The sequence below is a fragment of the Euwallacea fornicatus genome, chromosome 34 (assembly GCF_040115645.1).
Source record: "Euwallacea fornicatus isolate EFF26 chromosome 34, ASM4011564v1, whole genome shotgun sequence".
NCBI classification, from domain to species: Eukaryota; Metazoa; Arthropoda; class Insecta; order Coleoptera; family Curculionidae; genus Euwallacea; species Euwallacea fornicatus.
This window is the reverse complement of record NC_089574.1, coordinates 989,027-1,013,665: the sequence shown is the minus strand read 5'-3', so window position 1 is coordinate 1,013,665 and position 24,639 is coordinate 989,027. Positions and strand designations below refer to the sequence as shown.

Here is a 24,639-nt window from a genome sequence, read left to right as displayed (position 1 = left end):
AGCAAATATTTGAATTTGAAAGAACGAAGCGAAAGTTTTAATCTGCAGACTCCCCTTCACGTCCCAACTTATGCCAACTCATATTAAAATGAATATTTTATATTGAATTTCTTCAACGGTTTTCCATTTAAAATTTGTCTGCGTACTTCACTAACACCCTGTATACATGCGCTGCTATAAAGTGAAAAAAAAAACAGCATTTAAAACATTTGAATTTTACGTTGAGTTGCAGTGTTCGTTAAATGACTTCGAACCAGTTCTAAGTGGTTTATTATCCTTTCCTGCCGAACTATTGAATAGTCCTTGTCGGATAGACCGGATCGCCTTGTATAAATTGAAATTTATTCGGTATTTTCCAAAACTAAGGGGAATGACTTTTATTGAACTGGATTATATTACTTTGTGTTAGGAGCTTAAAGTTAGAGGGGAGTGTTAGCAGCGAAAGCAGGCAAAAATCGGACACTCGGGTGCTCACCCCTTAGATGAGGCGGCGTCCTCGAACATTTTGCGCAGCTGCTCGATGTCCCCGTGGAACGGGGAGGGATGCCATTTCCTATACCGGCTACAGACAGAAACAAAAAACTATTACCTACTCAGGCGTAACTCTCCAGATATAATTTTGAAACTAATTATAATAATGCAACGTGACAATTCTTGACCTAAAATGGATGTTAGTCTATCTTAGCCGGTAGAAAATACCAAGAATTTGGATATCACCCAAAAGCTACAAGCGGTACGGCGGTAAATAAACAAGAAGTGCCTTAACAAAACAGAGATACAAATACGCCCATATAAAGCTTTAATCAACTAAAGTTCCCCTTCACCACAATATGATAATTTGAAAAATAAGTACTTTATAACATAAAAATGACAAAAACAATGTGGGAATAATTAATACTTACTTTCTGAGAACTTGAGGCGTCACCTCTTCGTAATCGCTGTAATCGCTGCCGAATGAATTCTGGTCATTTTTGGTGGCTCTAAGGTACGACTCGGGCCTTTTAGCCCTATCATCATAACCTAAGACATAGAATTATTAGCAGAGTTCAAAAACTTCTATAAACAAATCATCAATGACACTTCGAACAGAAATTAGATAATTAACACAAACTGTCTTATTGCTGAAATATTATTGTCTTTTCTCCACTTTTGTATGAACATTTTTTCGCCTAATTAAGAGAGAACTTACCGAGTCTGCTCTGTATTCTTCGCTTAACCACAATAGGTTCGATGTTAGCTAAAAGGAAAGGAAGCGAGTTATTACACAGAAAGGCAATGAATTTAGTCAAAAGTTACATGAAGAGTAAGAAAGAACATGACAAATTAGAATAAATAAAATATCTATCGGTCAGGTAATAGTAGAATTTGTGTGAAAATGATGTTGACAGCATGCTCATCTAATGTACATACATATGTGTCTTTGAGAAACATTCTGCGCATTGCGGTTAAAAGATATATTGAATATTGAGAATTCAGGCGCAAACACACATCGCCACACTTTCAAATTTCGTTCGTTTATTATTCATTATTTAGATTCAATTTCGAATTCAATTCACTATTCAATGTTAGTAATTGTTCGAATCAAATTAACAGCTCAATATATATTATATACTTTGGTCGCATCTGTAGTCTGCTAGGGAGTGAGTCAAAAATGAAGTTCCAGCTGGTTCCTATATGTACACCCCATATATTCACAAAACTCAACAATCACATTTTGAAATATGACGTGCTTTCAAAACGGAAAACAAAACTATCAATTTCCAATGTATTGTCAACGTTACTGTCAGTTAACTGACGACGAACATTAATGGTTAGTCTTTCCAAAACATACTTTTCATCACTGATACAAACAAAACCAAAATGAGCAAATTAGTATCTCAATCACATCACACAAAGCCGCTCGATTGCAACACTCACTGGACGAACCGTCAGGTGTCAATTTAAACTGCCCCCTGGCGGGTCTCTCCGGTTGGTCCAAGTCCAGAGTGTTGGGTCGCGGAGGGGTCACCGAGATAGCGGGAGGGGGGAATTGGATCTGTAGAACGGACTCAGGAATGAGTGGGGACGGGCACGAAAGGGCGGGGAAGAAAATCGGCGTTTGGGGCGGTGGAGTGGCAGTTATCGAGTCTGAAAGAGTGCAGTTTGGACAAAAAGTGTAGTGAGGAGTATTAATGAAGACATTTTGGCTCAGCTTCATTAAATAAGTAATGAACGTCGAAATGGAAGAAAATGGTTATTATTATGATTTTGGTGAGCGAATTGCTTGACGAACGAGGCCTTACCTTTGTCCCCAATTGCGGTAGTCCACGACTCGGCGGAGTTGGATCTGGCTCTGAATTGCTGAAGTTCATTGCTTGAGGGAACATCTGAAATTGTGATAGTCAAGTTGGTTTTCAAATAACGAAAAAATAATTATTACTTAAACAATTCCAACTGTGAGAAAAATTCAATAATGTTAGAAACCATATGCTAAGTGTTATTGAAACGCAAAGTTACCATAATTGAGGGAGTTCGGTTACTTAAAAATTTGATTGCGTCGGTGGTCAAATAAGTGTCGACTCGCCAACAGTTACTCTCAGAGTAGTGAACTAAACAGTACATAAGGGGTTATCATTTCTCATTTATAGTAGATATCTCAAGAGTTATTCCAAATTCTGGAAAGAGCGCAGTAACGTATCAGGGCCATAAATTGAAAATAATATTACTATGGAAAATTTGAGCACAAGCAACCGATGTCCCATGTTTTGATTCCTACAAGTCTTAGAACTGGACATCTTTGTAAATATTTTCCAGGTAACTCCACAAAAAATATCATTTGTTAAAAGATCGGAGTATTTTATAATTCATTTTTGCCATTAGACAAAGAGGGAAGATAATATTAGATGGTATTGAATTTTACATGGGTTGTATTATGGTCGGTCAGACAAAGCAACACTCGGTATATGTCACAGACATAGAATGACAATAGATTGCATTGTACGCGAAGCTATTATGATTTAATTGTAAAGGCTTTACATCCCTAAAGACTCCGAGATTGGTTATGAATATCACGGTCCACTATCACGTGGAAGTAAACTAAAACCGGAGGCAAAGGATACAAAAACCTTTCAAAATAACTAAAAAGCATTAAATAGCAGTGTAAGTCGAAACGATAGCGTTAATGAAACTGAGCGTGTAGCGTCATTAGTTACTTCGCACTGGACCCGAGGCGTAGGAAGTGGCCTAGGCGGGAAATCAGCTAAATTCTAAATTATTTCCGCGCCTTGGACATCGCCATTATTATTATTAATGACGCACTGTACGTCATCCAAGATAGTTGTAGGTATCCAACGTTTCCTTAATGAACCGACTTGCACGTAAACAACGGGCGAATCTTTCATAGATAATGAGCATTCCATGGTTTACGCCTGTCACAGATGGGTGACGGTGGTTAGTTTTTGTAACCAACCATTTACTTCAAAATAATTTGTATACATTAGCGCTTTAACGCACACTCAAAGTAAGGATCTGCGATTAATTTCCTTGTGCATCGTTTCCCAACCTCTAGTTAATCACTTGCTAAATTTTCGATTTGACACTTCGAATACAGTGATTCCTGAAAATCGATGATAAAAGAATCTACCATGAAATTCAAAGTACCAAACTGATTACTTCCAATCTACTGGTTTCACTAGATATTAGTTTGTTACTCAATGAAAACCAACATACACAAGACTACAAACAAACATCTAAATAACAACCGATTAGAATATCATACGCGAGCGACTTTGTTAGTGTTAAGTCGCACCCAAGACTACATCGATTTCGAGCTTCTAACCTGAAGTTTTAGGTTCGGTACCAGGTGGTGGACAATGAATGTATTTGCTCCCGCTGGAAATTAGCACATTTCCGGAGAGCCTCTGCCTGGTCAGACTGGTTAGCGGCTCGTAGATGCTACTGTTGCTACCTAATCGTTCGTGTCACTAACTTAAGCTAACTGTGTACACTATTTACAGGGGGAACGAAGGTTGTCACAGCAATCGAACACTGTCATAAGCCACTAGTTCAAAGCGGTTAATTTGGTAAAGTGTGTACGGCCTTCCATATTATTTTTTTATTCTCAAAACGTCATTGATATTTAGCATACTGTCTCCAGGTATAGTGTGGAAGGTTTAATAAGCCGAATTCTTGCTTATCTATATCTGGATTGTTTGACCAAAAATCTCAACTGATAAACCGGAGCCAAGAACCGACGACGAAATCTGAGAGTTTCTGAGCTTATGGCATCCTTAACATAAAACAGTTGCGCTCCCATTTAAGGATCCCAATTATAGGTAGGTTATATTTCCATGGACGGTTGGGAAATGTTACTTTGCAGCAAGTAGTAAAAATAAGAATTTTCACGCCCGACTTCCGATGTTCTTAATACCCGGAACTTTTAACACAACGTTTACACAATAACAAGTTATTTTTGTGTCAGGCTCTAGTGAGGTGTTGCTCATTAAGAAGGGGTACTAAGCATTTCGATCAATTCAATTTAAAGAGAGATGTCAACTAGCATTTACTACCACGGTTTTACCGAGAGATTAGGTCATTTTTCATCAACACAGTGACAACCCTTTTCCCGATAGAGGGATTAAAATGATACAAAATGCTTACCTGAACTGTCCAGCGACCGACTATCCCTCTGTATCCTCTTCAGTGCCGAAATCGCGGTGCTTGACGTCGAAGTAGGTGGGAGACTCGTCGGCTGCTCAGGCAACTCAGCTGGTTTGCGCTGCTCTTCGCTGGCGACCTCTTTCCTCTCATTGGTGTTAGTTTTTACTTCATATTCATGCGCTCGTTCGGTAACGTTCGGAAGAAGCACCTTTTTCGTTAATCGGGCCAATTCGCTGCGCGAAAAGTCTGTTCGCGTATCTTCTGGATAGTTCTCGAATTCCTTGGCCTTCTTTTGGACGGTTTGGAAGATGGGATTCATCCTATTTGGAGTTTTAGTTTAGTACGTCGTTTATCTATTCAGAGCATGCGGTAAAGCTTTAAAGATGTAAAATATTTTCCGAAAATTAATAATGGGGGTACAAACAGCACGCATCACCCGGCAAATCGCAAAAGATTTTTCATCAACTCTCAACAAATGGAGAACACAAATGTAAACCAAAATTAACAACCACCAATAAGAAATAAAATCATCATCCACTACTAGAACTTACATGGGCAACAAATAGGCCAAAATATAATTAATTACACTCCTGGAATAAAACTAAATTGAAAAACAAATATCTACAACTATAAATTTGAAGTCATTACCTCCTGACTTCCGCCACAGTCTGTCGCGCAGTCTCGTTGACGTCTGCTGGCTCGAAACAGGGTGCGGTTTCCGCTTCGCGCACTCCTTGGTGCGCGCCTCTTTTCCCCATTGGCGAATGAGCCTCCGCCGGGGGCATGGCAAAGTCGGGAACGCCCCCATTGAATGTGGCCCCACCTTGAGCACTGTGCTCGTCGTTTTTCCCGTGCACTAGACCAAGTATTAATGGTTTCGACTGTTTGTCGGACCGAATCGGTTCGATTGGCGGCCAAACAGGCCGACCGAGTTTCTTCGGACGGCTATGGAACTCACGCAGCACGGGTGTCCGTAAAAACTCTTCTTTCTGCCGTACACTTTGTCGCACTCGCGATATCCGCGCCGAGTCATCGATCTCGTGTCCCGTCAGTGTCGAATTCGATCCGAACGAGGTTATACTGTCTTTGCTACCTGAAATTGAACACCCAAAATTGTGAAATCTAAGGATAAAACTGATACTTACTCTCCGCAATGGACGAGGCGAGTGAGCTGGTGCTCTCCCTCCTCGTCGCAACATCCGAGCTCTGCAATCTGCACCCGCCGTCGGGAATCCCCATATTCAGCCTCTCGCCACTTGATGGCAAGTAATAGGGCTCATTATGCATTGCTTTCATGCTGTAATATTCAGAGCTGCCACCGTCGGAGGAGTTCAGCGAAGTGGGACCAGTGTACTCGGAACTTGATAACAAGTTACTCCCCTCGCTCGCTCGGCGGCCCATTTTGCGATAGAGAGGCACCTGGGGTTGTGCCCGTGATTTCTGACGATACTGTACCTGTTCAATACAGAAGCATGGTCAAATCAGTCAAATTTTGATAAATAGAACTGTGTTATACGAGAATTGAAGGAAATGTAGTATTTCGTCAATTATTTGTCAATTTTTTTATGTGTTTTGGCGATTTATGAACAAATGGTAATGGCTCAAGAAACCTTAAGTGGGACTGGGGTCCTAAACTGATGGAAGGCACATCACAAAAAAAATATTCTCTAACCTCATTTGGCTGATGTATCTCCGCATAAATTTCCTGTTGATTGCCCCTAGAATCAAGGACACTCTCTGCGCTGCGCTGATGCGCGACCCTGGAGAAATCTTGCCTATTCGAGCGCACCGGCCCCGCCTGCAACAACACCCCCTGCGGATAATACCCGGGGTGTTCGTGAAAGTACGGCTGGTTTAGGTAGCGCCAAGAGGCGGCGTCGACACGAAACTCCTGTGGACCTATTGCTCTCTGTTGCGCGATTCTGTGAGTGAGAATCTGCTTGGCGCTCACCCTATCAAGAGGCAGTGGTTCTTGATAGGGCAGTGTTTGATTGGATAAGGGATTGTATGCCGTGTCCGGGAAAAACTGAAAGTTAAGGTCACGTAAGAGGGATCCCAGTCTTAAAGAAATACTTACCCTTTGGAGTACGTCTTCCTCCTTCGGTACGACAAGTAGATGAAGATATTCAGGACTGTTGCTGATAAGTTGCACCACTTGCTGGTAAGTTCTTCCAGCCGTGACGATATTGTTGACCGCTACTATCCGATCGCCTCGTTGGAGACCTGCCTGTTTGGCCGGGCTTCTTTCGCGGACATCCTTCACAAAGATAGTGTCCATGGGTGCGTTAAGCGCCCCACAAGCTGCATGTCTGCCATCGTCGTCCTAAACGGAAATTGCATAGTACCACAGAAACACAGAGCGTCAAGGACACAGCAATGGTTAAATTATCCGCTTAAATCAGTCTAACCTGGTTTGTTGTCAAGTAAATCAAACTGATTTTGAATAAATATGCTCGTTATGGTTGTTCCAAATGGTACATACACTTTTACCAATGTAAGTGCATTTTTCGAGATACGATACGAGCCAACAATCTTTTAGCTCTTAAAATTCAATATTAACAATGTTGTTTCAACCCTTACTAAACTTCCCAGGAAAGTAGGACCGTAATATAGAGGCTGTAATATGGATTCAATAACACTTCTCAGCATCTCTTCAATGAACTTTGCCCAATTATCTAAAATTCATCGACTTTTATAACACTGGCGAATTCCTCCCAGGTCAATAATTCTACAACATTCGAATAAATTTAGAAATCTTTGTCTTTCATGTATGCCCCAATTTAAAGTCATCTTCAAGCAAGGAGTAAAGGGTTTCAAACTCTTCTCAATCCGCGTTTGGAAATGTGTACATAGCAACTCCATACATTTCTTTGGCTACTTGAGAGATCCGTTTCGTTCAGAAACCATCAACGTCTTTGCGAAAAAGTAATATTATACCCCAGTGATGAAACTAAAGCAAATCTCTTTACCTAACGCGATAAATGAACCTGAATTCCGTAAAACTACTATAGGTAACTTCAATAGGACAATGTTATCGAGTGATAGGCTCTATGATATATTATGTTTGGGATCAGCAGCATCAAGTTTTATTTTTAGTTCTATGTTATCATTGTGTACTTACACCTATAGATTCCGGGGGATACACGATGAAATGCCTGAGGGTGAACCCGAAGCTGTTCCCATAGCGGCGCAGATAGAGACTTCTAGGACCTTTGCTCCCTCGGGGAACTGCTACTATCCCGGTTGCATTGATCTGTAACAAAATGGCGACACGTATTACGCTGTTTTTGATAACTGGAGATAATTGGGTCCAAGGGTTTGAGTTATGAGGGGAAACCTAAAATATTTGCTTATTTTTTGACGGGGTACGTAACCTGGAAGTATCTCGTTGAGGTTCGGTGAAGCCACAGTACCTGAATTTTCAACGAACTCTTAGAAACCAAAAAATTAAATGGATGTCGCAATTTTCTATTAGGTGGAGCGCCTAAGTGGCTAGAAGAAGCGATAAAAATGATTAATTTTCAGAAACTAAAATTAGAGGTTCATAGGGCGTGTTAGTGGAATATCGAAAACAAGCGGAGAAAAATATAAACAGTCAAGACAGTTTACTCCTTAACTTTTAGTGAAATTTTTAGAACATGAAAATCTCACTCGACCAAATTACATTCAATATATGATTAATCTTTGCGAATCGAATTATGAAATACACATTTCTAAGATAACAATCAAGTCCTGACCGATTAATTTAACCTCAAAATTGACTGACTTTGGAACATTGGCGTGGGCAGTAACCAGACTTTCGAAGGAAACACACACACTAGTTGATACCTGTAAGGGGACCATATTCGACCATCCGTTGGAGAAATAATCTTTAGTAAAATTAAGTTAAATAGAGCCTCTGGGGAACTCAACACCATTGATCACTATTTCTTTAACACATTTATGTAATTTATTATTAACACAAATCACAATAATTAGTTTTCATACGTTTTTACTATTTTGCCCGGCAGCGAGATCATCTTCAAGCACAGTTTTTTTATCAATAGACACATGCATAATTCCTTCTTCCGTTCACATTAATCATATAAAAAACCATTTCTGATACCTGTTTGGGAAACGTTATCAATTTGTCATGTGCAATATCTACAATTAACAGTGGTGCAACATCAATTGAGGAACTTACATTTTCACTGTTATGAAATAATTTTAGTAAGCCGATCAATCAGATCGTTATGGACAATCGTGGCAATAATATTTTTTTATCGACGTACTATATAAAATAAATTAACTGAAAAGATATTTCTATTAAGAAAATACGTGAAAAAAACCCAATACTTTTTAAATGACGCGGCAACGTAGCGTTCGAGATAAGATATCAAGTCAAAGCTAATCAACGGATAATGTATGTACACGAGGAGAAACATATTTTGTAATATCGCCGGTAAACATTTTCTCAGTAACAAACATCGCGCTTTAATAAAAATGACTAATTTTGACTATGTCGAAATTTATTCACCCTTATGGCGCGATCGTTAAGAAATGAAACGATTCCGAAATTGGCGATCGACCGTTTATTACTTGACCTTATACAAAAAATGTCATCTTTTGAGGTAGATGAGAAAGCCAGTCTCTTAGGTCCTTATTGACGTAAACGTTAAGCAATTTCGTGGGAATACCCAAATAAGGTAATGACCCTCACATTCATAGGAAACTTAAGTAATTTCTGGTTTTTCAATATCCAAAGTTATAAATCACTTGTGAATACGTAAATCTTAAATCAACTTATTAAGGTTCAGTTTTGAGTTGTTGTTTTCTTTACTTTATTCAGTGGGATTAATTATATGACATCAATGGTTCCTGTACCGCGAGAGATTTGTAAAAGATACTCTTATAATTAACAAGGACAAGCATAAGCACAAATGAAAAAGTTCAATCCTCACGGAATCAAAGTATGGTATACTAAACTGAGGCTAAAACATTTAAAATGCACAGAGATATTGTTGTACCTTTAAATATAACGTACAAAAACATAAAAGTAACTAAAGAAGCTTCACTTTGACTGCGAGGAATAGTTTTAGCTTGAAATTTTTTAGAGTAGAGTCCGTCCCTGCACTGTCGAGTGCTCCCTAAAATTTCATGCGAACACTGGCATTTAGTCGATCAATTGGTTATTACTGTAAGTGGTCCTAAACTTATGGTTCAACCGCACGCATTAGGGTGGGTTCCCACTGATCTGACCAATACATGCCGAACCGCTTTAACACGAACCGTGGGAAGTCGACGGTTACCGATGCATTGGCGCATCGCACCTTCAGTCAACACGTAGGATGTTTCAAAAAGGTTTTCTCCAACTTACGGAGGTTACAGGGAATATCGCGAGGCACGATTTTGGCATAGAAGCCTTTAGTGAAAAATTAGCTCTTTTGGCACCAGGGCCATTTTTCTTTGAAAGACATCAATATTTAATTTAAGCGAATAGAATGGAGACAAACAAAATTCATACTTTTTTGTCTCCTGACCTTTTCGGAACATCCTGTATATCAATCAAACGCCGGTCATTTACACCCTACCGATTTAACGGCGATTATTACACGAAAATTCGAAACATTTTCCCCTGTATAACACGGCGAAGTTCCGCTTGTTAGAAACTGGGCTCCTGTCCTGAACACATTGCTATTACTCAATTCTTTACTTTGACAAGGAGTACACAGGGCCATCGGCGGGTAATAGATAATATGTCCAAGTCAATTTTTCAGTTCTCACGATAATTGTTTTTTAATTTCAACCTGGCGACTTAAGGGTTAAATATCGAACTCGGCTTTAGCAGCCTAGGTGGGGGCATTAGACGTCACGATAGTGTTTTGAGAGTCCAGCCAGGCAAGCAGAAACGCATTCTTGTCCTGGCGCACTTGACGGCACAAGCCAATCGGCACCGGCGTCGGCCGGAAGACCGTGGGAAACAAACGGAACAATTCGTACCAAGAGTTTTCTCAATTCGCAAGACCTGAGGCGAGATTTATCCCCCCAATTTATCCGTTTTCTATTAATTTGATAAATTCGCGGCAATTTACGTCATTTAGAATGCAGCAATAAATTTAGCTGCAAACGGACTCGGATTTAAAATGGTCCGTGTTTATGCAATTCCAGGAGTGTAACGTTAATTTAATGCGCTCAAGGAAAGACTTATGGTCCCCATAACTCTTCGGCCACCCGAAATTATGGCGGTCGATATAGTCAAAAATAGAGCTGCCCAGTAATAACTCATTATTAAGACCATCTGTAACCGCGAAGAGGGGCATTTCGATATAATTAACTTTGCTGATGCACCGCACGAGATTATCCAAATATACCGGAGGTCGCATAGTCGACATATTAAAAGGTAATTTATCCCGGCAATTAAATTCATGTCGGCCCGATTCTTGACTTTTTGACTAATGGCCGGCAATAAATGTGCCACCGCTTACTGAAACGACGAGTGCGAATATTCACATTCGCGTAATTTATTTGCGGCATCGCTGGATTTATGCGAGGAGGTTTGAAGGAGGAAATGCACTCTCCGGGTTCAGCGGAGGTCCACATTCCCATTTTCAACCTCTAGCGCTCCGGAAACCTGGTTTTTCCTACACTTCGCAGATGACGCAAACGTCGAAAATCTTTAACTGCCGCTCGTTAAACCGGCGAAAATAAGATCGAATCGATCGGCCGTGTGTTTTGAAAACTCACAACGTTTTGGCACTAATTTCGATATTTTCGATCTCGGTTCAAATGAAAATAGACGCGCGGGACGAGGATCTAATTGCCGTTTGTGCTTTTCTTTCACGAATGGGTAAGTGCGCGCGACCGACCGGAGCTTTCTTGAATAACAATTCCTGTCAGGTAACCCGAATGTGTGTCACAAGCTTCCACTCCCAGAAGGTTGCCGAGTACCTCGTCTCGGAGCTGTCCCAATATTTACGTCAAAAAAACACCATATCAATTATTTAATGACGGCATTGATTCCAAGGGGGTGATTTTTTGTCAAATTTTATGAAAAAAAGTCCTAAAAAACGCTCAGTTGTGGACGAAATTATGGAATATCCGTGATAGTTTTATGTCAAAATAGTTAATTATTAAAACATAACTATGTCGTAATATAAACCCACGTGTATATTCAACAACATGATGAACAAAAATAAGTTAATTTCTATAAACACCAAAAAAATAAATAAAAACAATAAATTATGCTGAACAAAGTTCGTAAAACCCATTATAATCAATACAAAATTTTAAATAAACTAATATTTTGTGGCACATCCTTTCGAGCCTGATATCGACGATGCGTAAAATCGATTAAATTTTCACAGATGGAAATAGGAATCTTCACCCATTCTTCTTGCAAAGACTTTCCACAACCCATTCCTGGCTCGAATTTTCCGATTTAAATGCTCCCAGAAATGCTTAATTGGATTTAGATCCGGTGGCCGGGACGGCCAATCTAATACGGAAACATTACTATCATTCAGCCAATTTTTTACTAATCAGGATGAACGGTTAGGGTCGTTCTCCCGCTGGAAACGACAAAGTAAAGCCGTATCTTCATCAGCAAGCGGCAGCATGTGGTTCTCAAGAATGACTTTGTAATGAAACCGATTTATAACTTCCTCAATTTTGTCCAACGATCTAACGCCGGATCGAGAAAAACATCCCCATATCATTATGCTGCCACCACCATGTTTCACTGTTGGTTTTCGATGGTTGGGACCAAACCTAGTCCCCATAGATCAACGGACATAATGTTGCTCATCAGAATTTAAAATATTAACTTCAGTTTCATCGCTAAAAAGAGGAGTGCTCCACCTTGAAGGTGGCTAAAACAAATGTTTTTGAGCAAAATTAATTCTGGCTATTCTGTCCTTAGAAACTAAGGGCTTTTACGCTACAATCCTTCCTACCAATCCCATTTCGCACAACCAACGACGTAGAGAGCGATCGCTTATATTGATGTCACTGTTGTTGGTGATTTCTTGCTTTATAATCCTGGAGGACTTGCCAGGATCTGCAGATGATATTTTTTTAATCCGTCGATCGGCAGTGGCGTTCGTTTTTCTTGAACGTACAGGATTTAGACCGTCTTTTACATTCTCGTAAGTTCCCCCCCATAAGTAAGTCAATTTTTCTTTAAATTTTGGAGACGGCCCTGTGGCCGATTTTTAACGTTTTTGCGATGTCTTTTTGGTTGCAGCTATCACGTAACATTTGGACTATTGAGAAATTCTTCCGAAAAATACTTGTTCTTTGCCATATTTTGCACAAAAACCACCACACAATTGGACTGAATAACTGATAATGCCCCCATAAACAACAACGCTACATAGTATTCCATACTTTTGTCGACAACTGTATATCCCGTTTCGCTTCGTTTTCGTCATACGGGGTGTCCAAATTTGATCATTTATTCGGCTTTTCATAAATATTTTCGGACGTAAGAACAACACCTTGATGAAATTCAGTGTATTCGGGGGTTTTCCGAGACGAGAAATTCACATGTGATATTGGTTTTACCACGGCATATAGGGGGCGCCACCTGCAGTAATGTCCTTATGTTAAATTTGCCCTAACCTCTTTAGGACCCCGTATTCGGGCTTCTAATAGATTACGCCTTGCTTCCCAGTCAATTCTAAACAAAACACTTGGTCGAAAACTCTCAGAGCAATAGTTTTCGAAGTATCGATGATTAAAAATTTCATTGCACCTCATTTCATCAAAACGTCAATTTATTAATAAAGATTTAACAATAGCCCCTTGCCTATTGCAGTAAAATGGATATCGTATGTGAATGTATCATGTTGGAAAACCCTAAATACTGAATTTCATTGAAATGTCGCCTCTTATGTCCGAAAATGTTTATGAAAAACCGAAAAAAAATCGATCCCCTGTATCACGAAAACGAAGCAAGATAGGCCATAGATTTATTAAGACTTTTTTTCATAAAATATGTCAAGATGTCGCTTCCTGAAATTAATGCCATAATTTAGTTGACACCCTGTATAAATAATGAGAACATTAAGATCAGGCCCTATTTTCCTTCTTAACGATATATTGTGATTTAATATTTGTTGGAACAGAAAATGGAGAGGAGGGGATCGACCTAATATCACGCTGACCAAAAAGGAATAAAAACAAAACAGCAAGAACCGCATCAAACATTCGGATTTCATAGAAAGTCACTAATGCCCGGAATTTATGTTCGCTGATTGCTCAACAGCGCTAACGAGACATAAATGGTACATGCAATGTCTTCTTTCTTACTACCGTGCTTTAATCCTTTTATAGTATTGAACGAAAGAAAAGTGACCTCACTGTATCTATGCGCACAAATTGACCAAACAAAAAGTATATTTAGGAACACCATCATGGAAAAATCGCATCATTGATGGAAATATATATTTTCATCAATACATGAATTTTAAAGTTTGTTCATTTCTGCACGGGTGACCCTGGTTTTTCTCGCATTGAGACGTCAAATTTCAAGTCTTCCCTTCCAGCTTCGAAATGATGCCTAGAAGGAGCACGACACCGAGCTTTACTGCGTAGCACAGAACGATTCGGGGTACACCGACCGTTTGATTTTTCAAACTTTTCCATGAAACTGACAAAAACTGTAATTTTTTTCCCACACAGCTTTGACGCCCCGAGCTTTCACACTCGTGCCCAGCTTTGCTACTTCGACAAGTTCATTAGCGTGGCAATTATTGTTATTTATTCAAGAGCAATTAAAAAATACGCTTACAAAGAAATGTGGTCTCCGTCAGAGCACCATGATATTAAAAATGTTTTAGTCCTAAATGGGCTCTTTGCACGCCTCTGAATTCTATTGAGTTAATCTACTTCACCTCATTTTAACTTTAATAATTTGACCTTTACGTTACCAAGACATTACAATTACCTCGCGAAGTTTAACCTTCATAAAAATTCGTTTTATTTTAAGCTGGCGAAATTTATTTAAAAAATAGCTTTATTAACCACTTCTAGATCGCCTCTGTCGTTTACTACGTCGCAGTGCTTTGTTGTCACATCGAAGACACGAAACCCTTTATGGAAATGCAGTCGAAATAAGAGATGGACGCTGTGGTCTTGATTGTCTTGATCAGCAATTATCCAGGCCCCTAAAATCATTACCATTCAAAACTGCATTAGTGTATAAAGTAATGTACTCCGCATTAATCAATTAATGAATTGTCGAAAATATCCACCTTCCACTTGCTGTGCACTAAGACGAACGTTGTCCCACGTTTTCTTAAACACTCTCTCAAAAATTTTAGGAGCAATTAGGCGGCATTCCTCAACGATGCGGAGGCTGAGGTTGGGTGACGTGACATTTCGACTTTAAATGCCTCCTCAAAAGAAAAATCGAGGGATGTCAGGTTAGACGAGTTCGGTGGCCACTCGATAGATCTGCGACGACCCATCTACACATTTGGAAACGGCACGTTGTCCTGTGAGGTATTGTCATCGTTTTCCACAGTTTCAGTAAAAATCGCTAAATGCGATTTTTTAAAAGCTTGCGGTGAAAAACAATTAAAAATTGGCAAAAAGGGGGCGCCCGCAGATGCGAATTTGACGAACGGAAGGTGGGAAGGTTCTACACACAACCTCCTCAAACCTCATTCCAATTTACTCAGTGCCTGCTTTGAAATTTGTGAGTTACGTTGATCCACTACTTAACAAGTGACACGAAATTTGAAAAAAAATTACATGCTGATAGTAAGAATGAAAAACTCCTTCGATTGATCTCTGTCACTCGAGCTATAGAGCCATTTGAGATTCTAAAGTTGAATGCGCCCCTGCAAAGGGGATGGTTTTGGTGAACCCGCATTCAACGTTAAGACCCCCCCCCCCCAAAAAAAAAAAAACAAAATCGACGAGGGGCGCAAATTTCTAATACTTTGATCGCAGTTCAAAGTAAACCGAGCGCAAAGTTTTCAATGGTACACCCTGGACACTCAACGGCATACACAAAACGTGTTATTCTTCCTAGGAATATTCATTTAATTAATATAAATTCTTCCTGACAATAAACAACCGTCAATTAATGCGAAAGCCAAACAATTAAATTTAACAACCTCCAAATGATTTCGTCATTTGTTGCTATTCGAATGCCATGCCGTCCGTGCGGCATTTTGCATATTATAACCAATATTGTTATAAGAGTTAATTAACTTTCGATCGGTTTGTGAGCCTTATTACATAAATAAAATAAAAGTAATCGGAGGTTGATTTGTATGCAAGCCCGTGGCGATGTCGCCAAGCCGTCTGGTCGAGGTGAACGCGACTTGTGCCGTTCCACGTCTCTGTCTATACAGGGCAACCATAAGTAGACACAGATATTTGTTTGAAGTTCCCGTTTATAGCAAGCCTCGGTATGGAGCTATAATGAGCTTCCGTCCATAACAGCACGCCTGGGACAGTTTAAAAGGACATGCCACGTCTGGCGCATTTTTTGCTACGAAAAGTGAAGTTTGGCGGGAACTGGAACTGTGTACTTAGGGCCAGTAAATCAAACTCCTGATAACGTTACCGATGATATAATTTCCTTATAAAATGGTGAACTCGAAGCATATTTCATTGGAAAACATCCTCTTGACAGTCACCACCATATCGATGTATTGGACTTCGCAAGGAATCGGTTTCAAATAACTAAGGGGGACGGGACGACCGGGCAAGTACGTGCAACAAAATTTCCGGTTCGGACTGGCAAGTTTATACCACATTATACATATGTATGTTGCAGTCATACCAGAATTTTTCATATAGGCAAAAGTGCCGTTAGCTTCTTCATATACTGTGTTCTTTTATTTTCACTTTAGCTCTATGCCGCTGAAATTCCGTATAAATACATTTGAAAAATGATTCGTGTAGTTCAAGCAAATAAATCGACATTTCGACGAACGTACCTTCCACGTATTCAACTTCAACATCGTGTTAGGAAAAAAGAAGAGAAACTTCAGCCGTTTGCGACTAACGTTAATATATTAAAAACTTTTTACAGTACTTAGCTCAAAAAACGTTCCATTAAGTGTTAATACAGTAAACGTTATGATCCAAGTAGGTACATATAAAACACATACAAGCGAATGGCACCTCTAACTCTGACTTGTCACACCACTGCGAAGTGAATTTCACCCTTAAGCAGTTAAAGTTTAAATATACATACGCATGTGTAGTACCGACTTTTACCGAACGAACAAAAACATGAAAGTTAAGAGCACTTCACTGTTTCCTGATAAAATATGTAGTACCCAATAAGGATTCGTTCGCATCAGGTACAACCGATGGGAAAATATCCACAGCCGGTTAGTAACCTAGAGGGTGCCAGTTTTGCGAGCTCCATCTCTAGGACCTCGCTTGTCTTAAGAGATACGAGATCGGCTTTTTAAATTACACTTAAGAAGAATAAGTTTTCATCTCAATAGCTCTGTCAATACTTTTCGCTAAGTTCGTGGAAAACTGAGTTATTTTCGTTTTTTTTCTTAGAAATCAGATATCTGGATGAAAAATAAACCAAGAAAATACCAGATTTTCACGGATATCGAGAGAAGTGTTGGCAACAGTGCCGATTTGGAAGCATATTTTTATTAAGCTTTAATTTGCACAATTTTCCTTTAATTTACTGGTCTCCTATCTCTTAACAACCGAGACCGCAGTAGTAGGACTAGTAAATCACAGACCCTGTATAAATCTATTATTGAAAGTTAACAACGTAATACAACAATATAACACACTAGTTTTGCACCAAATGCGTCAATAGACACGCTACAATGTTTAATTAATGCGAACTAATGTTCAACTTGGATCCGGCAGTCCTCACTAAATTCCGTAAAATACATATCACTTCACTGTTATTAATGATCACTACCTATTTGGGACTTTCTCAAAAGTGTGAAAACTATCGATGTTAATAAAAGTGCAAGATACTCCTCGTCATGCATCGATAAATTAGGGTTTTACCATGGTAAACCTAATCGCTTTAGAAGTCAGTACTCGACGGAGGAATTCACATGAATTCTGTAGACGCTTAACTAAACAATTTAAAAATGAGAACTAATCCCATGACAAGATTGTATTAAATGCGTAAAAAGGGTAGAATAAATAGTTAAAATCAATCAAATAAAAACTGAAAAACAATCAACAAACTTCAACAAATAACTGAAAAGTGGTGTAGGAAGGTTTTTATTTGCCCCACTGTATAAATACACATTCTGAAAAAATGAAGATATTTCATTGGGGTCAGAAATTGCACTAAATTAAAAATTTGAACCACTGGACACTAAAACAAGCTAGGTATGCGCAAGTACAAATTTGAATCATGCTTAGGCATGAGTAATTGGACATTGGTTAGTGTTATAAAATTAACATATCGACTTGCAAGAACTGAATCTCTTATAATTAAAGTTTCGACTCAATGAAAATCATTAAACAGTGAAAAGAAATGCTGAATAAATCACGGGTCTCATGACCCCATCCAGCCCATAACGGGTTCGTGTGTCCTTTTGCTGAACTGTCTCCTCCGAGGTCTCTTCTCGATATCTGGATGGTTGAATGTAGATCAAGATCAAGTGAATAGTTGCTCTAGAAGTGAAATTTACTGATAATTACTCGTCAACATACGAGTCACGATTTACGTTCCGTTCTATCAGTATCAGTTCCAGGACGAAGTTGTTATCTTGCCTTTTCTTCAAGGGAGTATCTAGAAGAGGCTTCCGTAATATGCCATGCTCGGTTCAAACATATCACTCCTTTTAACGCCCACTGATTTAAGACTTGGATGCGTCAATTCCGGCAAATTATGTTATAAGGTAAATGAATGGTACCATCATGTTCTAAGCACGTTGAAATTTCTTCACCTCCGTTGTACTTTTCGTTTTGTTTGTCCCAGGTTTCTCTATGTCTCCATTCTTTTTTACACCACGGGAGTATTCCTACTTTGCAAACAAGATGAAGCGAATGCATCACAATCTCGTTTCAAACTCTTAGAGGTAGTATTAAGATCACATCCTCAGTACAACATAGCACCTATTTGGGGGACAGGAAGATACATTTTTTCCGATGTCTGCGGAAAACGGTGCAACATTCTACTTTTTCCCCAGTCCTTAGAGGGGCCGCGAACATGGCACACCTTCCTGTCCACAACCCCTCAGGGGCCCTCGTTACATAAATTGTTTTCAGGTAAAACGTTCTTAGGAAAGTTGGGACGAGTAATGAATGAAATTGCTAAATAGCCAACGCCAAGAGAAATAAACACTTCTGAGTCGAAACTAAAGAAAGAAATGAAGATATAGTTAAGATTATTAAAGCAAGTATTTCGCGGTTACCGTGAGTAACGTAGAATTTGTCATCTACCGTTAGTGAACCAGAGAACGTCAATCGAGACAAAATAGTCACTGCCAAGATGAAGGAACGTGTGACAAGTGTTACCCACTGTGCGACAGTGTTGCCTTGTTGTCGGCACAGCAACGATATTTCCCGGAAGATCCCCGAGAGGGGCTAATGCATGCTGAGCGAAGGCGATATACAACCCGACGCGATTTACAATAGCGAGACAAGCGCGACGTCCCGGCAACCTTGCCTTTCCTGTGAAAGTCCCTTGCGTTGCAACATGATAAACAATAAATTATTTTAATTGCTTTTTCGACATCCCCGAGCTAAACGATGGACAGAACAATAGACACCTCTAGTCAGTCCTCTCGTCACGGGGGTCTCGCTAATTGGACTAATTAAAACTCGCAATCTAGTGCGGCTTTATCAGATTGAACCTCATTTCGCCCATATTCAAGCCGACAGATTTTCGGTCAAGTAAGATCATTATCGACCATGTTGGTCTTTCATTTCGGTGCCTCTTGTCACACATTAATAAGGGTGTTTAAGGTGAGAGTTTCGACTTGTGAAAGTTTGAGTCCGACAGTAGAGTTTCCTTCTCTAACCTGAGAGAAAATGACGCAAACCTTTAGAAAATTAAATTAATGTTACAATTTGCAGGTGGATGCAACGTTATTGTGCACTTCATTAGAGAAGGAATGGTAAAATTTGCGATGATATAGCTGAGGAGAGTATGTCTTTCCTCCATAAATAATTTGAATTCGACAATCCTGGAAAGTTTCCCTACAGGGTGAGCCAAAACTCGACGATGAGTTTGTCGGGACTTTTAAAATATCGGAACGGCATATTGTTGAAGTCCGAGTTGCCCACTTCCACCTCAACTTAATCAACCTCGTGTCTTTTATGGAGATGTTCATGGTTGGGGTCGGGAAACCAACCCCCTCGCATACGGCAAGTCATCAATTGCATGTTACCAATGGTATGGCGCAGAAACTGTTGAGTGTTTTCGGTTACCACCCTGGGTTTGTGAATACCACCATTATACTCCAAATGTGATACGCAATCTGCCAAAATGCGAGGAAATCACGAATGCTTATTGAGGACTTTCGCGATTCAGACGATTTTTAATTTGAACGCCCTGTATACGTTTAAATACCTATCTCGTAAATTGACCATTTCGAGTTAAAAGTCCGGAAACGGCGAATCGTAAACCAGATTAAACGGTCGAGGAAATTAATTTTAACGACGGTTGATCCGCCAATAAATTCCGGCAGCAATAAACACCTCATATCCAAACGACCATTTTAGGAAGGCGGCCGTCGGAACGGACTTTTTTGCTGGCCCGTAACGAGCACCGGGACGATATATGACGCAAATTTTCGGTCCGTTCTGACAGCCCCGATGGATTAATGTGACGATTTGCAGTCGCCACCCGTCCACCCATTCGACTCGACGAACGTAATTAACTTAGCAACGAGTTTTTATGCGCATAGCTTTTGACATTGAAATTGTCGAAATTCCCTCTGAATACGAATAAGAATGATGGCTTCGATGTCGGTCATGAAACGGAAAAAAAATTTTCTAGTGTTCAAAAACATCTACTGTCATCTCCCCAAAAAGGAGGGGATAACATCCCCTGGTTAACGCATTGGAATGTGGAGAGGTGCCGTGATTGTTCACAATAACCTCAAGATTAACTTTGAGCAACGCAGAGGTCGCAGACTCCACTGCGAGCAATTGCGCAGGACGTTAAACGATCGTGACGCGGGGGTGCAGTCAGCTCTACGCGAACGTCACAGCCGCGATTTGGTCACAAGGCCGGGGGCAGCATCGGCCGATTTTGGTCTATTCTCAAAATACAGGGTATTCCCCGGTTTGACGTTGCAACGGGTGCGATGGACTAAAAATGTTCGAATTTTATTTTTCAATTCTGGAATTAAGCTCTGCCCGTTGCGAAACGAATTTGAAGCACATTTTGAGTTTTTGCAAATCGAGCGGGTCTTACCTGTGCCGCAAAATGTTATCAAGGAAAGTTGCTCAGAGGAAAAAATGACCGAATTTCATCTAGATCTGCCTAATTTAATTAAAACATAATTTTTTGAATTAAATTAAAAACTAGAATGTATTCACATAAAAAGTTATTTACGAAACATATTATTTTAATTTATTCAATATAATTTTCACCATTTTCCGCACGCGTTTCTATTCTATATTTGAATTCTTTTAAGCTTCTTGAATTTCTCCCATATGAATAGGTAGTAGTGATCTGATCGCGTGGCTTCGACCGTCACCCAACCTTACGATATTGGATTTTTTATGGGGTCGTCTTGAAGAAATGGTTTGTCCTCGACTAATACCCAGCAATGGAGAAATGTTAAAAGCTAAGGTGAGAAATGTGGTAAATGTGGTGCGGAAGAAATTCGGAAAAGCTTCAAAGCTTTTGGACGTCGAATAAAAAGATATCCAGAAAATTGTGGAAATTACATTGAATAGTGTAAAATAATACGTTCTGTAAATAAGTTTTTTTATGTAAGTATATTGTGTGTCATATAATTAAACAAAAGAGGCTTTAATTAAAGTAACGAGGTGCTTTCCCTCAAAGAAAAATGGATTTTGAGTTACTGGGAAGCCCTACTTAATTTGCAAAAACTCGAAAAATGTCAGTCCGTTACCCCTCTTGTAACATCTGTAGGAGGACACTGTCCAAGAAGTCCGAACACCAAGTCAATACACGCACCAGATCAACCCTGATGAAGATCACGCATCCTAACTGAGCCATACCGTAGAGGCCATGTAAATGAAAACGACAATCAAACATATAAAACTAATTTGCTATAATTGGAGTTAAAAAAATCTTTGATTACAATGAATTTGCTAAAATACATATTCGCTTCCAATAAACATTTCTAATATTGTTAATAAAAACATGCTGTGCGACGAAATAAACCAATTTTCTAAGGATAAATAAATAAGAACGATTTGAAAATGCATTGCTATTAGTTCTGTTTTTCGCTTCTTATGCATTAGATCGGATACACCAAAGGCAAGATGGGCAGAGAACAGCATAGTGCTCCCGGTTTTCGGAAAGCAATGACATCCTTAGTGAATAAAAGTTACGTCTTACAGCAAAGTTGCTAAGCACTTAGATTGTTCAAAAACAAAGATTTTCAACACAATTAAACATTTTTACTTGCACCAAACGTTAGAAAACCCTAGAAGGAAAAGAGCGCAGCGAAAACAACCATGACCTTTGATCGAAGAATAATAATTTTTCCAAAACTCACATCGAATCAACTGTAAATGGAGCTGTTGAACAATGAAACTCTCACAGTCTCCACAAGAACAATTAGAAGACGCTTGAATGAAAATAACTTGTTTGGAAGCGTTGCTAGCGAAACACCTTCAACAACAAAGAAAATTAGAACCGCCGTTTGGAATGTGCAAGCACTCATATTGAATGGACAACTACACAGCGAAGGCATATTCTGTAATGGGATAAAACTCAAATTAACAGGTCAGCTTCTGATGGCCGACCCTATGTTCGAAGACCTCCTAACACAACACAACTTTAACCTTCACTCCACACGCAACAATCACGACATTAAATTATTGGGTTGTATGTCTTGACATGGTGTAGGACCAACAGTAAAAGTCGATGGCATTTTGATCATACAAAGTGTCTCTACATCCTCAAAAATGTGTTGTTTGACAATTCCAACGTAACGACGACCCTAAATACAGAGCGAAAATTGTAAAGGATCGGTTAACGGAAAGATTAAATTCGTGTCGTTAAGTGGCCTCTTTGCGGTCCGGATTTGAATCCCATTAAAAATTTGTAGTGGTATGTAAAGTAAATTCTCAGGAATAAACACATAACAAGTTCGTCTCGGACGTATGAAGAAATTCAACGGATTTGGTATGCAATACCACGGGAACGATGCTAAATGTGAATAGAATCGCTATCGCAACGTTGTCAAACAGTCATTAGAAATAAAGGTTATCCAACAAAATATTAATTATCATTTGAATGTGCGGATAACGTTTTGCAATTAATTTAATAAATAGCGAATGTTAAGAATATTTTGATACGATAATTCGAGATAAGGACAGTTGTCCCTATTTATTCGTCCATGATAATTTGTGTTTAATTATTTCGTAAAATAAGTTTTCTCTCTACTTCTTTTCTCTCTCTTCTTTTCTAAAATACAGAATACAAAAACATCTTCATTTCAATGAAGAAACATATTGATACCTCTACTGAAGTTTTTTCTTATCAATACTTCCACTTTTCTGAAATTTTCAAGTTCTTATTTATTTGTCAGCCACTGTATATGTACATATACGCTACATCTTTCATAAACGGTATTTAAGGGGCACGTACGGTTACTAGGCAAACAACGTTGCAAATTTGAATTCGGGCATGTCTAAACACGTTTTTCCGCATTATTTTAATTGAAAGAAAAAAAAACTCGCGTATAAGAGCCATTGAAGTTCTGGCGCCTTACAAATCATTCCGGTACGCTTTGAGTTTTGCAATATGTTGCTTATACTTTAAAAGCTTTCTTACACATTTATAATAAAAAATACTATTACGGTATTGGCCGTAAAAAATGTTTTTATGGCAATATTACCCGGCGTTTTAATTTATCCTGTCCAGGGTAAATGGAAATGCCATCCATAATTATAGTTGAATTTCAATTTTCCATATTTGGTTTGGTCAATTCAAAACTACAGTTGAAAGGCTATTTGTGGGTTTGATCGATGTCCAGCGACATGGTCGGCAGATTTTCGTCTTTGGAGGGACACTTTTCAGTAATCGCACCAGATTTTGAGTACACAAATACATTAGAACTTTCGTTGTAACGGCACTTGATGGCTCTGGACGACACAGCGACACGTGTCGAATAATTTTATGTACAAGGGAAATTACAAGGGGTTTTCATAAAGTTTGAATTGCACAAAGCTATGAATACATGCCTTTATGACCTAACCGGGAATAAACGAATTATAAATATTTTCAGTGTAATATATACATACGACAAGAAGCAATAAAAACCGTTAATGTGGGTTTAATATTCGAAAAATAATGAAATTCACAAAACATGCACAGGAATTCAGGATGGAAATTAAGAAGAGAGCGAAACACTTCAGATTACTCACGTACAAAGATAAGGGAATTAGCACGGAGACAGCCACCAAAGTATACAAATCCATCTGCAGACCACTATTAGACTACGGGCACATAATAAGAGCGAACACAACAGAAAAAACAAAAAAACATATACAGACGATAGAACAAATCGCACTCAGACTGATTACGTCACCCCGACAACCCCCTACATAACCCATCCAACCAACTACTGTACCAAAGCACCAACATGACAAGAATAACGCAAAGAATTCTGGACATGCAAACGAAATGGAAGGACAATCTTGAGAATGGGGCAATAGTAACCCCACTGTGTCTGACAAGACAAACGAGACAGTCAAATCTCCAATTCCCCAATTCAACCCTGATAGAGCACTACAGCCTGTAAATGTAAATAGTGCAACTAATTCAAAATATTTCCGTTCTTTCTTCTTTTCTTTCTTTGACAGTAGGAAACACTAAGTGTAGTAATTTGTATCATGGGCAGAAAGACCATC

General features: G+C 39.2%; 1 protein-coding gene across 21 annotated transcripts in view; it reads right to left on the bottom strand.

Moving 5' to 3' along the window:
- The window catches only part of RhoGAP19D (Rho GTPase activating protein at 19D), a 167,166-nt gene that overhangs the window by 31,341 nt on the left and 111,186 nt on the right, over positions 1–24,639 (bottom strand). For 12 of the 21 annotated variants that reach the window (XM_066299549.1, XM_066299557.1, XM_066299550.1 and 9 more), the window contains 13 exons: positions 7,760–7,891; positions 6,716–6,961; positions 6,311–6,664; positions 5,784–6,093; positions 5,287–5,731; positions 5,190–5,228; positions 4,639–4,958; positions 3,818–3,946; positions 2,283–2,366; positions 1,918–2,127; positions 1,190–1,237; positions 903–1,020; positions 476–562 (listed from right to left, as the gene is read on the bottom strand). In XM_066299549.1, the coding sequence (XP_066155646.1) occupies positions 476–562; positions 903–1,020; positions 1,190–1,237; positions 1,918–2,127; positions 2,283–2,366; positions 3,818–3,946; positions 4,639–4,958; positions 5,190–5,228; positions 5,287–5,731; positions 5,784–6,093; positions 6,311–6,664; positions 6,716–6,961; positions 7,760–7,891 (2,522 nt within the window). Of the gene's footprint in view, positions 1–475; positions 563–902; positions 1,021–1,189; positions 1,238–1,917; positions 2,128–2,282; positions 2,367–3,817; positions 3,947–4,638; positions 4,959–5,189; positions 5,229–5,286; positions 5,732–5,783; positions 6,094–6,310; positions 6,665–6,715; positions 6,962–7,759; positions 7,892–8,625; positions 8,720–24,639 lie in introns of those variants that run through there. The other 9 variants (XM_066299555.1, XM_066299559.1, XM_066299554.1 and 6 more) reach the window with 9 other exon arrangements.